Below are 15967 nucleotides of genomic sequence, written 5' to 3'. Positions count from 1 at the left end.
GTTCAGCGCAATACATAAAATTACTACAGAACAATGCAAATGTCTCAGGTACCCTAACTATATATATCCGCCTAAGACTTTTGCACAGCACTGTACTTATTTTAAATGTCTGGAGAATAATACTACACTAGAATTAGACTCAAGTTTCAATTGTCAGATTTATTATACAGTAATAGAAAAGGCTAATAGGCCCTACATCATATGTGTTCATAATTTTTATCACACTTAATAAGATTCCTAAGGGATAGAATGCAGTAAGACATTTGCAACTGCTATTGCTAACTATGGTATCAGTAACAGTCTTCCAAACAGTTCATCTCCGCTCTTCATTGCATGCAGGAGCAATTTGATTGACCATCTCGTTGAAGGAAGCAGATGACCAATGAGCTGAAACTGCAGCACTGACAAATATCAAGGTGATTAGAACCCAGATAATTCAGGTAACTAACAAAATTAAAAGGAGCTCTTTATCAAGAAAATACTGATAAAAAGTTATTTTTTTTATTTGAATTGAGTGGATTAGCTTCTCCTTCTCACACCTACCTGCTGACAATCACAACGTTGGCTACACTTTTAACAAAGTCAGCAGCAAAATTTTACTGTCTATGAAACAAAGAATGAAGTCTGGATTCTGAAAAAAAAATTAATGTTCCCTATACAGACAAGTGTGAGGTATTGCACTTTGGAAGGACAAACCAAGGTAGAACATACAAGGTAAATGGTAGGGCACTGAGGAGTGCAGTAGAATAGAGGCTTCTGGGAATACAGATACAAAATTCCCTAAAAGTGGCGTCACAGGTAGATAGGGTCATAACGAGAGCTTTTGGTACATTGGCCTTTATAAATCCAAGTATTGAGTATGAGAGTTGGAATGTTATGGTGAGGTTGTATAAGGCATTGGTGAGGCCGAATTTGGAGTATTGTGTACAGTTTTGGTCACCTAATTACAGGAAAGATATTAATAGGGTTGGAAGAGTGCAGATAAGGTTTACAAGAATGTTGCCGGTACTTGAGAAACTGAGTTACAGAGAAAGGTTGAATAGGTTAGCACCTTATTCCCTGGAGCGTAGAAGAATGAGGGGAGATTTGATAGAGGTATATAAAATTATGATGGGTATAGATAGAGTGAACGCAAGCAGGCTTTCTTCCACTGAGGCAAGGGGAGAAAAAAACCAGACGACATGGGTTAGGGGTGAGGGGGGAGAAGTTTAAAAGGAACAACAAGGGGGGCTTCTTTACACAGAGAGTGGTGGGAGTGTGGAATGAACTGCCAGATAAAGTGGTAAATGCGGGCTCACTTTTAATATTTAAGAAAAACTTGACTGGTACATGGATGAGAGGTGTATGGAGGGATATGGTCCAGGTGCAGGTCAGTGGGACTAGGCAGAAAAATGGTTCGGCACAGCCAAGAAGGGCCAAAAGACCTGTTTCTGTGCTGTAATGTTCTATGGTTCTATACCACTCCCTTTGGAATTTCATGAAGAAATATTTACATTGATCACAAAACTTTTCCTGGTTTATTCATTTACAGAACGTGGACAAAATTGTCATTTCTAGTGTTCAGTACCCACCCTTGCTCTTGAGAAGTGATGGTAAGCTGTCCCCTTAGAGTCATAGAGATGTACAGCACAGATATAGGCCTAATCCATGCCAAACCACTTAAACTGCCTACTCCCATCGATCTGCACCGGGACTGTAGCCCTCCATACCCCTCCCATCCATATACCTATCCAAACTTCTCATAAATGTTGAAGTGGAGCTTGCATGCGCCACTTGCACTGGCAGCGCAGTTTACACTCACACAACCCTCTGAGTGAAGAAGTTTCCCCTCATGTTCTCCTTAAACTTTTCTCCTTTCACCCTTAACCAATGACCTCTGGTTATAATCTCACCCAACCTCTGTGGAAAAAGCCTGTTTGCATTTGCCCTATCTATACCCATCATAATTTTGAACACCTCTATCAAATCTCCCCTCAATCTCTATGTTCCAAGGAATATAGTCCTAACCTATTCAATCTTTCCTTCACTCAGATTCTCCAGTCCTGGCAACATCCTTGTAAATTTTCTCTGTACTCTTTCAACCTTATTTACATCTTTCCTATAAGGGGTGGATGACCAAAACTGCATACAATACTCCACATTAGGCCTCACCAATGTCCTATACAACTTCAATGTAACACCCCATCTCCTGTACTCAATACTTTGATTTAGGAAGGCCAATGTGCCAAAAGCTTTCTTTACAATCCTATCTACCTGTGCTGCCACTTTCAATGAATTATGTCCTACCTTTCACTGTGTAAGACTTACCCTGATTGGTCCTACCAAAGTCAATCACCTCACATTTGTCTGTATTAACTTCCATCTGCTATTTTTCAGCCCATTTGTCCAAACGGTCCAGATTCCACTGCAAGCTCTGATAGTCTTCCTTGTGTCCACTACACCCCCAATTTTAGTGCCATCTGCAAATTTGCTGACCCAGTTGACCACATGTAGATGACAAACAACAATGGGCCCAGTACCAATCCCTGCGGCACTCCACTAGTCATAGGCTTCCAGTCAGAGATCCAACCATCTACTACCACTCTCTTGCTTCTCTCACAAAGCCAATGTCTAATCCAATTTACTACCTCATCTTGAATGCCAAGCGACTGAACCTTTTTGATCAGCCCCCTATGTAGGATCTTGTCAAATATCTTGCTAAAGTCTATGTAGACAACATCCACCTGCCTTGCCATCAACAACCTTCCTGGTAACTTCCTCAAAAACTCTATAAGATTGGTTAGACATGATCTACCATGCATAAAACTACGCTGTCTATCCTTAATCAGTCCACATCTATCCAAATACTCATATCCAGTCCCTTAGAATACCTTCCAATGACTTTCCCACTACTGATGTTAGGCTCACTGGCTTATAATTTCCTGGTTTATTTTTAGAGCCTTTTTTAAACAGCAAAAAAAAGCTATCCTCCAATCCTGTGGTACCTGACCTGTCACTAAGGATGATTTAACAATCTATTATTATGATGAGTTCATTTTATCTGAGTGAAATATTTTGTTCAATTTATATCTTAAAGCAATCACTGATTCATTCCATGTGTCAAGCAGAAACCTGATTTAATCATAATGGGATTATTTAAAATTTCATTAACATTTTGTCAATTTTTAAAATTCCCATAGCACATTCTAATTAGCTCACAACTATTACGTTAAAGAGTCATAGAATTTCAATATTCAATAACCAATAAAACACTTCTCTTTATCTGTAGTTACATTGTGATGCATACTGCTAACAAAGATGGTATTCGTTTATTTTTACCAAGATATTATATACTCCCAAAAATATGTTCCTTATGACATTATGTACCTCCGTAAAAAGGTGAGAAGAGTAAGAAGTTAGTACACCCCTTCCCCACTTCTCCCACAAAACCTCTTCATAAGTCTGTATGTCCAATTCATCCTGATCTTACAGAGCAAGATAGATCTTATCTGTTGTTGAAGATTTTGGAGCTTAACAGTGCCATAAGTTCCATATGTCAGTGCAGTCCCTTTTAGAGGTATTTAGTGGTTATATCGACAATAACCTCTTTCCAAAAGCAAATAGAATAACCAATATTTACAGGGAGCTATGATGTGCCTTGCCTGTGTACGTGTGTTGCTGGGAAATGCCCCACCAGTGCAGAATGGAGGCAGGGGTGGGAAACTGGCTGCTGGCTTGTTCTCATGGCTCCAGGACCTGAGTTCAGTCTAGTTCCTGCCCTCCCTCCCAAACCCATGTCTTCAGTAAAAGGCTTGGAAACTTCTGCCCTGACAAAGTTTCCTACATAATTTCAGGAAAATCCCAACCAATTGCCAAGTAGAACCACAGAAAAAGATTTAATTATTAATTTATTTTAATCCTGAATTGGGTTTCTTACTGTGGGAGCCCACAAGTTTAGCGTTATGGCACTGTGACAAGGGGAGGTCTTATACTGAGGTTAGGTTCTTCTGTGCAAGGCAACTGATGTAAAAGGAGCATGTGGGTTTTGTTGGCAAAGACACACGCCAACTTTAAGAAGGAATAAACATTTTGAAACTCAGTAAGAATGCCTGACGGGATTGATTTTTCCTTTTTATCATTGAAAACCAAGAGGGAATTAGAGTGCAAATTTCTATTTATTTTATGTTTGGCTTTGGAAAGTCCTGTCCTCACCCTCAGGATAGAAAGTAGAAAGACGCGGTATTCCATCACCTTGGTGAACACACAAATTTAGCCCTAAATGGGAAGTCTAATGGATGTCAGCAGCATGAATTATATCGAATTCTAGTTGCTCCAGGTTGCTGATGTTCCCAGCAAACCAAACAGTCTGCTTTGAATCAGTCATTCAATATAAATGTCATAACCTGCAGGGCATGTTGTAAAGAAGCACCTGAACAACATGCCATTATTTTCTTTCCAAAGTGGTTTAAGATGCCACATCTCCAAGATGGTTAATACTGGCATCATTAACTGCACGTATTACATTGTATTGCTGACAGTTTCAGACACTAGCAATCTACAGTTTTTATTTTCACTGGTCTACACTAAATAACTAAATATTCCCACCCAGAAAGTGTAAGATCAGCTTGTTATCCAATTTATTTGCAAAAACTAAATGTTGGAAAATTTTACTTGTGAATTATAAAGCACATGATCACTAATATTAAACACCACAGGAAACAGCCATTTCTAATTGGTGAATGTAAGGTGCAACACATACTTCAATAATTCATACCTTTCAGTCATGGAGGAGATAATCTACAATACAGAATGCTTGGATATAGTGATCAGCTATTTGTCCTTGAGAAGACAGTGAAACATTATATTATTTGTTGTTATGCCATCTATCAAGCCATGAGGTTAAGATGCTTAAAGCAGCTGTTTCACAATTTAGAAATTATAAAACATAATTGGACCTGTGGAACTGAATCATCCCTGTGATTATTCCCAAAGGTAGCATGAAGATCTGTTCAAAGTGCAGAGACAGGGGCAGAGAGGCTGGTTTCTTCACTGCAAAGTGACCAATGCCAGAGGAACATGCAATTTTGTCAGTCAGAAAGTATGCCAAATTTGAGCAGGAGGAATGATCCATTTGAAACACGGCAAGGAAGACTGGTAGGCATCTTGTTTCTCTCGGTCATGACATGAAAGGTGTGCAATTATTGTATAAAGCACAGGATAAAAGAAGGCCATTTGTGTGTCTGTATTTCTGTCCCTCTTAAAGCAGGTTACTTTGATTACATTATCACAAAACAGATTGATCTACAATCTGTTAATTAATATAAGAACATCAATCCCCTTATATTTCTTTTATAAAGCCAAGTGCTGGAAGCTCATCAAGTGTCTATGGGTTTTTCATTCTAATAAGCGAATGTGATACCATACGTGACCTGATGGCCTTTGTCCCATGCATACAGGATGCGCTCTTTGGGGTTATAGTCAATTTGAGTGGTGTATGAATACTCGTTGATAAATGGCAGCCTTGGATTGATCTGGGTGTTTGTGTGAGTGTCAAAGGCATATGAAATGTTAGCATGCTTCTTGTTGTAGCTGTCCACTGCATACAGCACACCGCAAACTATAAAGCAGTTTCCATAAAAGTTCTTCCTCAGGCCAGTCCTCCAGGTGGTCTCCTTCTGGATGGACAAGTCAACAGTGTTGAGCCTGCTGATGATGATGACTTCTTGCAAGGAGCCCACATCATCGATGGCTGGGTAGATAATCCAAAGACCATTTTCATCAATGGCAAAGTCTATATTAGAGTGGCCCTTCCACCTCCAGGGAGTGGCCTCATCATACACCACGTCATGCACCAGGCTCCAAGCTGCCACGTATCTTTGCCTCAGGTCATATTTGATGATGTTACGTGTGAAGGCTCTGTTGTAGTAGAAAGCTCCATGATACACCACATGGCCTGTCCCAATCCAATTGTAAGGTAGTTTGTAGGAGTTACTCCAGCGACCTAGAAAGAAATACAAGAGAATTAAAGTAAATTTTTCATCTACTTCCTGGCCTCTTGATTCCTATTCAGCTTCCATCAGCACCACCTGTTAACCAGCATCTGTCCAACTAGCTTTATCCAGGCAACAGTTAGTATTTTCATATGGCTGGGTAGCAGAAAATACCGATGGCTGTCAGAAGGTGGGGCGGGAGCTGAATTGGAAGGATGGTAAGCCTTTTATTCAGCCTTTCAAACTTATCATGGCTGATTTGAAGTTTAGCTCCATCTTCCCACCTTGGTTCTGTAGCAACACAGCCTGGTTCCTTTGTTTGATGTGGGAGCAGTGTAAACCACAGAACAATGGAAATACCATCTCCCAATTTTGAAATTAATCATAGCACTCCCATCTTAAATCTATTAGACCCATTTGGGCTAGATCCCAACTTGGACAGATGAATTCTACACCAAGCAATGTATCTGGCAAAAGAAACTTATCAAAACAAATAACGCAAACACGAGGAAATCTGCAGATGCTGGAATTTCAAGCAACACACATAAAAGTTGCTGGTGAACGCAGCAGGCCAGGCAGCATCTCTAGGAAGAGGTACAGGCGACATTTCAGGCCGAGACCCTTCGTCAGGGCAAACTGAAAGAAGAGCTAGTAAGAGATTTGAAAGTGGGAGGGGGAGAGGGAGGTCCAAAATGTTAGGAGAAGACAGGAGGGGGAGGGATGGAGCCAAGAGTTGGACGGTTGATTGGCAAAAGGGATATGAGAGGATCATGGGACAGGAGGCCCAGGGGGAAGGAAAAGGGGGAGGGGCCGTGGATAGACAGAATGGGAATGGGACGTGGAATTAAAATGTGTGGCCACTGGGAGATCCCGCTTTCTCTGGCGGACAGAGCGTAGGAGTTCAGCGAAACGATCTCCCAGTCTGTGTCGGGTCTCGCCAATATATAGAAGGCCGCATTGGGAGCACCGGATGCAGTATTTCACCCCAGCCGACTCACCGGTGAAGTGTCACCTCACCTGGAAGGACTGAGTGGGGCCCTGAATGATAGTGAGGGAGAAAGTGTAAGGGCATGTGTAGCACTTGTTCCGCTTACAAGGATAAGTGCGAGGAGGGAGATTGGTGGGGAGAGATGGGGGGGGACGAATGGACAAGGGAGTTATAAAAAAATAAATAACGGATGGGGTAGGGGGGGTGGGGCATATATATTTTGCTCTCACTGCATCCTCCCGCCACCCCACTAGGAATAGGGTTCCCCTTGTCCTCACCTACCACCCCACCAGCCTCCAGGTCCAACATATAATTCTCCATAACTTCCGCCACCTCCAACGGGATCCCACCACTAAGCACATCTTTCCCTTCCGCACCCTCCCCCCCGTTTTCCGCAGGGATCGCTCCCTACGCAACTCCCTTGCCCATTTGTCCCCCGCCATCCCTCCCCACCGATCTCCCTCCCGGCATTTATCCTTGTAAGCGGAACAAGTGCTACACATGCCCTTACACTTCCTCCCTCACTACCATTCAGGGCCCCAGACAATCCTTCCAGGTGAGGTGACACTTCACCAGTGAGTCGGCTGGGGTGATATACTGCATCCGGTGCTCCCGATGCGGCCTTCTATATATTGGCGAGACCTGACGCAGACTGGGAGATCATTTCGCTGAACACCTACGCTCTGTCCGCCAGAGAAAGCAGGATCTCCCAGTGGCCACACATTTTAATTCCACATCCCATTCCCATTCTGATATGTCTATACACGGCCTTCTCTACTGTAAAGATGAAGCCACACTCAGGTTGGAGGAACAACACCTTATATTCCATCCGGGTAGCCTCCAACCTGATGGCATGAACATTGACTTCTCTAACTTCTGCTAATGCCCCACCTCCCCCTCGTACCCCATCCGTTATTTATTTATTTATATACACACATTCTTCTTCTCTCTCTCTCTTTTCTCCCTCTGTCCCTCTCACTATACCCCTTGCCCATCCTCTGGGCTTCCCCCCTCCCTCTGTTCTTTCTCCCTAGGCCTCCTGTCCCATGATCCTCTCATATCCCTTTTGCCAATCAACTGTCCAGCTCTTGGCTCCCTCCCTCCCCCTCCTGTCTTCTCCTATCATTTTGGATCTCTCCTTCCCCCTCCCACTTTCAAATCTCTTACTAGTTCTTCTTTCAGTTAGTCCTGACGAAGGGTCTCGGCCTGAAACATCGACTGTACCTCTTCCTAGAGATGCTGCCTGGCCTGCTGCGTTCACCAGCAACTTTTATGTGTGTTGCTCAAAACAAATAATAGTTTAGTCTAATCAGATTTTGCAAGGTCTAAAATCTACACTACCTTTTATCATTTTTCTCAAAAAATAAATGAACAAGTATAATTTTTTTGGTTATTTACAATGCCTATAAAAGTATTCACCTCCCCCTCCCCCGGAAATTTTCATGTTTTATTGTTTTACAACATTGAATCACAGTGGATTTAATTTGGCTTTCTTGATACTGATCAACAGAAAAAGACTCTTTCGTGTCAAAGCAGAAGCAGATCTCTACAAAGTGATCTAAATTAATTACAAATGTAAAACACAAAATAATTGATTGTATAAGTACTCCACCCACACCTCTTTAATATGACACACCAGATCATTACTGCTGCAGCCAATTGGTTTTAGAAGTCACACAATTAGTGAAATGAATATCTGTTTTTGGAGACCTGTGTGTAATCAAGGTGTTTCAATTGATTGTAGTAAAAATACACCTGTACCTGGAAGGTCCAACTGCTGGCAAAAACTACACCATGAAGACAAGAGAACACTCCAAACAATGCCGTGATAAGGGTATTGAAAAGCACAAGTCAGGAGATGGAGACAAGAAAATTTCCAAGTCACTGAATATTTTTGATGTACAGTTAAGTCAATCATCAAGAAGTGGAAAGAATATGGTACAGCTGTAAATCTGCCTAGAGCAGGCCATCCTCAAAAACTGAGACCGTGCAGGAAGGGGACTAGTGAGGAAAGCCATCAAGAGCCCTATGACAACTCTGGAGGAGTTACAAGCTTCAGTGACTGAGATAGGAGAAACTATGCATACAGTTGTTGCCTGGGTGCTTCACCAGTCACAACTTTATAGGAGAGTAGCAAAGAGAAAGCCACTGTTGAAAAAAACTCACATGAAATCTCAGCTAGAGTTTGCCAGAGGCATGTGGGAGACTCTGAAGTCAGCTGGAAGAAGGTTCTATGATCTGATGAAACAAAAATCGAGCTATTTGGCCATTGGACTAAACGCACTGGCGTAAATCAAAGATCGCACATCGTCAAAAACACACCATCCCTACCGTGAAGCATGGTAGTAGCTGCATCATGCTGTGGGGATGCTTCACTGCAGTAGACCAGGAAGGCTTGTGAAGGTAGAGGATAAAATGAATGCAACAAAATATAGGGAAATCCTGGAGGAAAACCTGATGGAGTCTGCAAGAGAACTGCAATTTGGGAGAAGATGTTTTCAAGCAAGATATTGACCCCAAGCATAAAGCCAATGCTATACAGAAATAGATTAAAAACTGCAAAGTTAATGTCCAGGAACGGCCAAGTCAGAGTCCAGACCTCAATCCAATTGAGAATCTGTGGCTGGACTCATGATCCATATGCAATCTGTAGTGTTCAGATATGTAAAGTTGATAGAGACTTATCCACACAGACTAAAGGCTGTAATTGCTGCCAAAGGTGCATCTACTGAATACTGACTTGAAGGGGGTAAATACTTATGCAATGAATTATTTTGCATTGTATATTGGTAATTAATTTAGATCACTTTATAGAGATCTGTTTTCATTTTGACACAACAAGAGCTTTTTTTCTGTTTATCAGTGTCAAAAAAAAAAGCCAAATTAAATCTGCAAACAACAGGAATTCTGCAGATGCTGGAAATTCAAGCAACACACATAAAAGTTGCTGGTGAACGCAGCAGGCCAGGCAGCATCTCTAGGAAGAGGTGCAGTCGACGTTTCAGGCCAAGACCCTTCGTCAAATTAAATCCACTGTGATTCATTGTTGTAAAACAATAAAACATGAAAACTTCCAAGGGGGATGAATACTTTTTATAGGTACTATATTTAATTGGATGCTCTTTATCTAGTTTTAGGGTTTGCATGAAGATCTGATCACATTTTAGGTCATATTTATGCAGAAATAGAAACTTCCTAGCACCACTTTATATCTCACTCTGGTCTCCTTAGAAATGGTCTTGCAAATTCAAGGACAATCAGGGATGAGGGCAAAATCCAGATGCTAAAAAATTAACAAATAGTAAAAAAAAATGATTTTTCATTGAACTACTAATGACATTAAGGATAAAGGTGATAGCCATCTTAATGAGTTACTACCTTTTTCTGGTTGGAAAAAAATGCTTGTTCAAAAGTGATTACCCCTGAGATTGTACTATGTCTTATTGGGACATACATTAACTAATGCAAGTTTACACAATTCTAAATCCTTTAAAACCTTATACAAAGATAATTGTCATTTCTATGATCAGAAAATAGCACTTTTATAATTTTTATTAGTTTTGGTCCATAAAATGGTCGATATTTATTCCTAATCGATTAATTTTCATTTACACTACAGAAGCTGGCAGAGTGTCACCTTTTTAATGTGTACATTTTCTGTTGAAAAGATGTCTGAACTGAAGTGAATTATCCTGATATCCACCCAACTGCATAGGCTAATGGTCCTTCAGATAGTTCCATGAACACTTTTAAAGGAAGAGAACTCAGAACATTGAGTTTAACAAACAATCATTTCCATTGTTAGCATGTCTCAGCGTTACAGAGACAAAGGATCCTAAGAACAACCTTGCATGCTCAGGTGGCTATCATTTCAAGGTTAAATAGCAATCTTGAACTCTGGAGGCAGCCTGAAATACTCATCAAGTAAGGGTTCTTAAATCACACTGCAGTCTTCAATGGTGGGTTTGTTCCAGATGTGTCAGTTTTCAGATGCATAATCCAAAATGAGCCTGTGGGGCCAGGGCAAACATCTTGAAGGCTGCTCTGATACTCTTGAGTTAGCAACTAGTGTAACCTGCTGATGCTGGTATTGATGGCTAACTGCTAAAATGTCATTATTTAGCCCACCATGGCCCTTTTTACCTGGCCAGCAATTTATACATATAGCATTTGATTAAGCCATTATTCATGGTCATCAAACCAAATAAGTCCAATTGTCACTGCTTTCTTTACAAAGAGGTGACTGAAGTTGAATTACTCTTTACCTCACGCAAGTCATCTTTGGAAAATTTCAATCTATAAATTTTAATTGGAATTGGTTTATTATTGTCACATGGACCAAGGTAGAGTGAAAAGCTTGTCTTGCGTACTGTTCATACACATCTATTCATTGTGCAGGGCATTGGAGTAGTGTAAGGTAAAATAATAACAGAAATAAAGTGTAACCTACAGAGAAAGAGCAGTTCAGGTTGACAAGAAGGTGCAAGATCATAACAAGGTAGATTGTGAGGTCAAGAATCCATCTTATTGTGCTAAGGATCCATTCAATAGTCTCATAGAAGCTGTCCTCGAGCCTGGTGGTATTTGCTTTTGTATTTTCTGCCCAGTGGGAGAGGGGAGAATTAAAAATGTTCAGGTGGATGAGGTATTTGATTATTCTGGCTGCTTAACTGAGGCAGCAAGAAATATACACAGAGTCCAAAGAAGGGAAGCTGGTTTCCATGATGTGCAGAGCTGTGTCCACAACTCTTGCAGGCAGAAGAGCTATCATACCAAGCCATGATGCATGCAGAAAGGATGCTTTCTGTGGTACATTAATACAACTTGCTAAGTCAGGAAGTAAAGGTGTTGGTAAGCTTTCTTGGATGTGGCATCAACATGATGGACAAGGGCAAGCTGCTGCTGATGTTGACTCCTAGGAATTTGCAGCTCTTAACCTTCTCAACCTCGGCACATGTACACCACCCGCTTCCTGAAGTCAATGACTAGCTCTTTTGTTTTGTTGGCATTGAGGGAAAGGTTATTGTCTTGACATCATGTTATTAAGCTCCCGACCTCCCTGTTTTCAGGCTCATAATTATTTGAGTTACAGTAAACTTATATCGAGCAAAATGTGGCCATGCAGTCCTGAGTGTACAGTGGTTAGAGCAGGGGGCTGAGGACGCAGTCCTGTGGAGCACCAGTGTTGAGAATAATCATGGCAGAGGTGTTGCTGCCGATCTCCACTGATTGTGTTCTGTTGGTCAGGAAATCGAGGGTGCAGTTGCAGAGGGAGGTCTCAAGATGGCGGCACGACGCAGCTCGCAGCAGTCACTCCGGTGGTGATGTCTGTTATTTGTCAAGTAGGGTGCCGTGCACAATCCTGATTTGATGGAGACGGACGTGAGAGCACAGAGGAACATCTGGTGAAACTTCTGAAATGCCTGCTTCACTGCTGCTGCTACTGTGTGGTCCGGAATCTCCGGAGGAGAAGGCCCCGAGTCCTCAGCTTTGCTTGTTGCTCGGCGGCCGGGGTGGGATCAAAGCCCTCGGCAGAGGATGGTGCTCGGAGAGGCTGTGTCAGAGGGGCTGATCGGAGGCTCGAAGTTTTCGGACGGACTCGGAGTCCGCTACGGCCGGGTGCTTCCAATGGTGCTGCATCGTCAAGTTGGCGGCGCTTGGAGGTTCATGGCGGGGAGAGTTCCTCCCTTCTGCTGCCTGCGTGAGATGATGAGCCTATCAGGACTTTGAGACTTTTTTTTACCATGCCCATGGTCTGCTCTTTATCAAATTATGGCATTGCTTTGCACTGTTGTAACTATATGTTATAATTATGTGGTTTTGGCAGTTTAGTCTGGGTTTGTCCTGTGTTTTCTCGTGATATCACTCTGGAGGAACACTGTATCATTTTTTAATGCATGCATTTCTAAATGACAACGAGGACTGAGTGTCCTCATAATCTAATCTAATCTAAGAGTCTGATAATGATCTTGCTTGGAATTATAGTATTGAAGGCAGAGCTGTAATCAATAAACAACTTTTAACATGAGTAAAATAGAAATAAATAAAATGACTACTAGTTTCTCAGGGTGTTTAGTTTTTCTTTGAAACTCTTCTTAACCTTCTTCACCGAATTCCCACCAATCCACAGGTTACCATCCACTCCCAGTGACTCTCTTCAAAAAATGAAAGCAATCTCCAGGAAGTGGTTCACTTTCTGCATACTTGATTCTCTTCCTTCCAGCTCACCATTTCCAGGAAAGCAATTGTGGGCATAAAATTCAGTAAATGGCACACTATGCTCCTAGACCTCTTTAGTGGATTACGTTTTTGAGGTGGCAGAAAATTACTGTAGGTTTCGATTATACATTACAGAAGATTTAGTGCAGGCACACTTTAGAAATCCATCAAAAACAGATGTATCAGTATTTTCAAACAAGAGAAAATCTGCAGATGCTGGAAATCCAGAGCAACACACATAAAATGCTGGAGGAACTCAGCAGGACAGACAGGAAGAGTACAGCTGACGTTTCAGGCTGGACTTTGGAAAAAAGCTGAGTAGTAGATTTAAAAGGTGGGGGAGAGGAGAGAGAAAAACACAAGGTGATGGGTGAAACCTGGAGGGGGGGTGGTTGAAATAAAGAGCTGTGCAGTTGATTGGTTGAGAGATACAGGGCTGAAAAAGGGAGAGTCTGATAGGACAGGATAGAAAGAAAATCAGGGAAGAGCACTAGAGGGAGGCGGTGGGCAGACAAGGAGATAAGGTGAGAGAAGGAAAAGAGGATGGGGAATGTTGAAGGTGGGGAGAGGCATTACTGGAAATTTGAGAAATATATGTTCATGTCATCAGGTTGGAGGATACCAGATGGAATAGACCATAAGACAAAGGAGCAGAAGTCAGCCATTCGGCCCACCGAGTCTGCTCCGTCATTTTATCATGAGCTGATCCATTCTCCCATTTAGTCCCACTCCCCCGCCTTTTCACCATAACCTTTGATGCCCTGGCTACTCAGATACCTATCAACCTCTGCCTTAAATACATCCAGTGACTTGGCCTCCACCGCTGCCCATGGCAACAAATTCCATAGATTCACCACCCTCTGACTAAAAAAATTTCTTTGCATTTCTGTTCTGAATGGGCGCCCTTCAATCCTTAAGATATGCCCTCTCGTACTAGACTCCCCCCATCATGGGAAACAACTTTGACACACTCACTCTATCCATGCCTTTCAACATTCAAAATGTTTCTATGAGGTCTCCCCTCATTCTTCTAAACTCCAAGGAATACAGTCCAAGAGCAGACAAACGTTCCTCATATGTTAACCCTCTCATTCCCAGAATCATTCTATTGAATCTTCTCTGTACCCTCTCCAACGTCAGCACATCCTTTCTTAAATAAGGTGACCAAAACTGCCCACAGTACTCCAAGTGAGGTCTCACCAGCGCCTTATAGAGCCTCAACGTCACATCCCTGCTCCTATACTCTATTCCTCCAGAAATGAATGCCAACATTTCATTCGCCTTCTTCACTACCGACTCAACCTGGAGGTTAACCTTAAGGGTATCCTGTACGAGGACTCCCAAGTCCCGTTGCATCTCAGAACTTTGAATTCTTTCCCCATTTAAATAATAGTCTGCCCGTTTATTTCTTCTGCCAAAGTGCATAACCATACACTTTCCAACATTGTATTTCATTTGCCACTTCTTTGCCCATCCTTCCAATCTATTCAAGTCTCTCTGCAGACTCTCCATTTCCTCAGCACTACCGGCCCCTCCACCTATCTTCGTATCGTCAGCAAACTTAGCCACAAAGTCATCTATTTCATAATCCAAATCGTTGATGTACAATGTGAAAAGAAGCAGCCCCAACACAGACCCCTGTGGAACACCACTGGTAACTGGCAGCCAACCAGAATAGGATCCCTTTATTCCCACTCTCTGTTTCCTGCCAATCAGCCAACGCTCTATCCACATATGTAACTTCCCCGTAATTCCATGGGCTCTTAAGTAAGTAGCCTCATGTGTGGCACCTTGTCAAAGGCCTTCTAAAAATCCAAATATACAACATCCACTGCATCTCCCTTGTCTAGCCTACTGGTAATTTCCTCAAAAAATTGTAATAGGTTTGTCAGGCAGGATTTTCCTTTAAGGAATCCATGCTGAGTTCTGCCTATCTTGTCATATGCCTCCAGGTACTCTGTAATCTTATCCTTGACAATCAACTCCAACAACTTCCCAACCACCGATGTCAAGCTAACAGGTCTATAATTTCCTTTTTGCTTCCTTGCCCCCTTCTTAAATAGTGGAGTGACATTTGCAATCTTCCAGTCCTCCGGAACCATGCCAGAATCTATCGACTTTTGAAAGATCATCGCTAATGCCTCCACAATCTCCACAGCTACTTCCTTCAGAACATGCGGGTGCATTCCATCTGGTCCAGGAGATTTCTCTACCTTTAGACTATTCAGCTTCCTGAGTACTTTCTCTGTCGTAATTGTGACTACGCACACTTCTCTTCCCTGCCACCCTTGTGTGTTCGGTATATTGCTGATGTCTTCCTCAGTGAAGACTGATGCAAAATACTCGTTCAGTTCCTCTGCCATCTCCTTATCCCCCATTACAATTTCTCCAGCATCATTTTCTATCGGTCCTATATCTACTCTCACCTGTCTTTTACTCTTTATATACTTGAAAAAGCTTTTAGTATCCTCTTTGATATTATTTGCTAGTTTCACTTCATAGTTAATCTTTTCCCTCTTAGTTTCCTTTTGTAAGGTTTTAAAAACTTCCCAATCCTCTGTCTTCCCACTAATTTTTGCTTCCTTGTATGCCCTCTCCTTTGCTTTAACTTTGACTTCTCTTGTCAACAATGTTGCATCCTTTTTCCATTCGAAATTTTTTTCTTTTTTGGAATATACCTGTCTTGCACCTTCCTCACTTCTTGCATAAACTCCAGCCACTACTGCTCTGCCGTCTTTCCCGCCAGTGCCCCTTTCCAGTCAACTTTGGCCAGTTCCTCTATCATGCCACT

The 15967-nt window shown here is 42.1% G+C and overlaps 1 protein-coding gene across 3 annotated transcripts in view; it reads right to left on the bottom strand.

Annotated features, from left to right (window-relative positions):
* Positions 1-5126: 5126 nt before the first annotated feature.
* Positions 5127-15967, bottom strand: part of LOC134354655 (olfactomedin-like protein 2B) — a 70654-nt gene continuing 59813 nt past the window's right edge. For all 3 annotated transcript variants that reach the window (XM_063063730.1, XM_063063729.1, XM_063063731.1), the window contains one exon: positions 5127-5980. In XM_063063730.1, coding sequence (XP_062919800.1) covers positions 5379-5980 — 602 coding nt within the window. In that variant the 3' untranslated portion in view covers positions 5127-5378. The remainder of the gene's footprint in view (positions 5981-15967) is intronic.

The sequence above is a fragment of the Mobula hypostoma genome, chromosome 12 (genome assembly GCF_963921235.1).
Source record: "Mobula hypostoma chromosome 12, sMobHyp1.1, whole genome shotgun sequence".
Lineage (NCBI taxonomy): Eukaryota > Metazoa > Chordata > Chondrichthyes > Myliobatiformes > Myliobatidae > Mobula > Mobula hypostoma.
The sequence above is the reverse complement of the archived record's forward strand: the minus strand, read 5'-3'. Positions and strand labels throughout refer to the sequence as shown.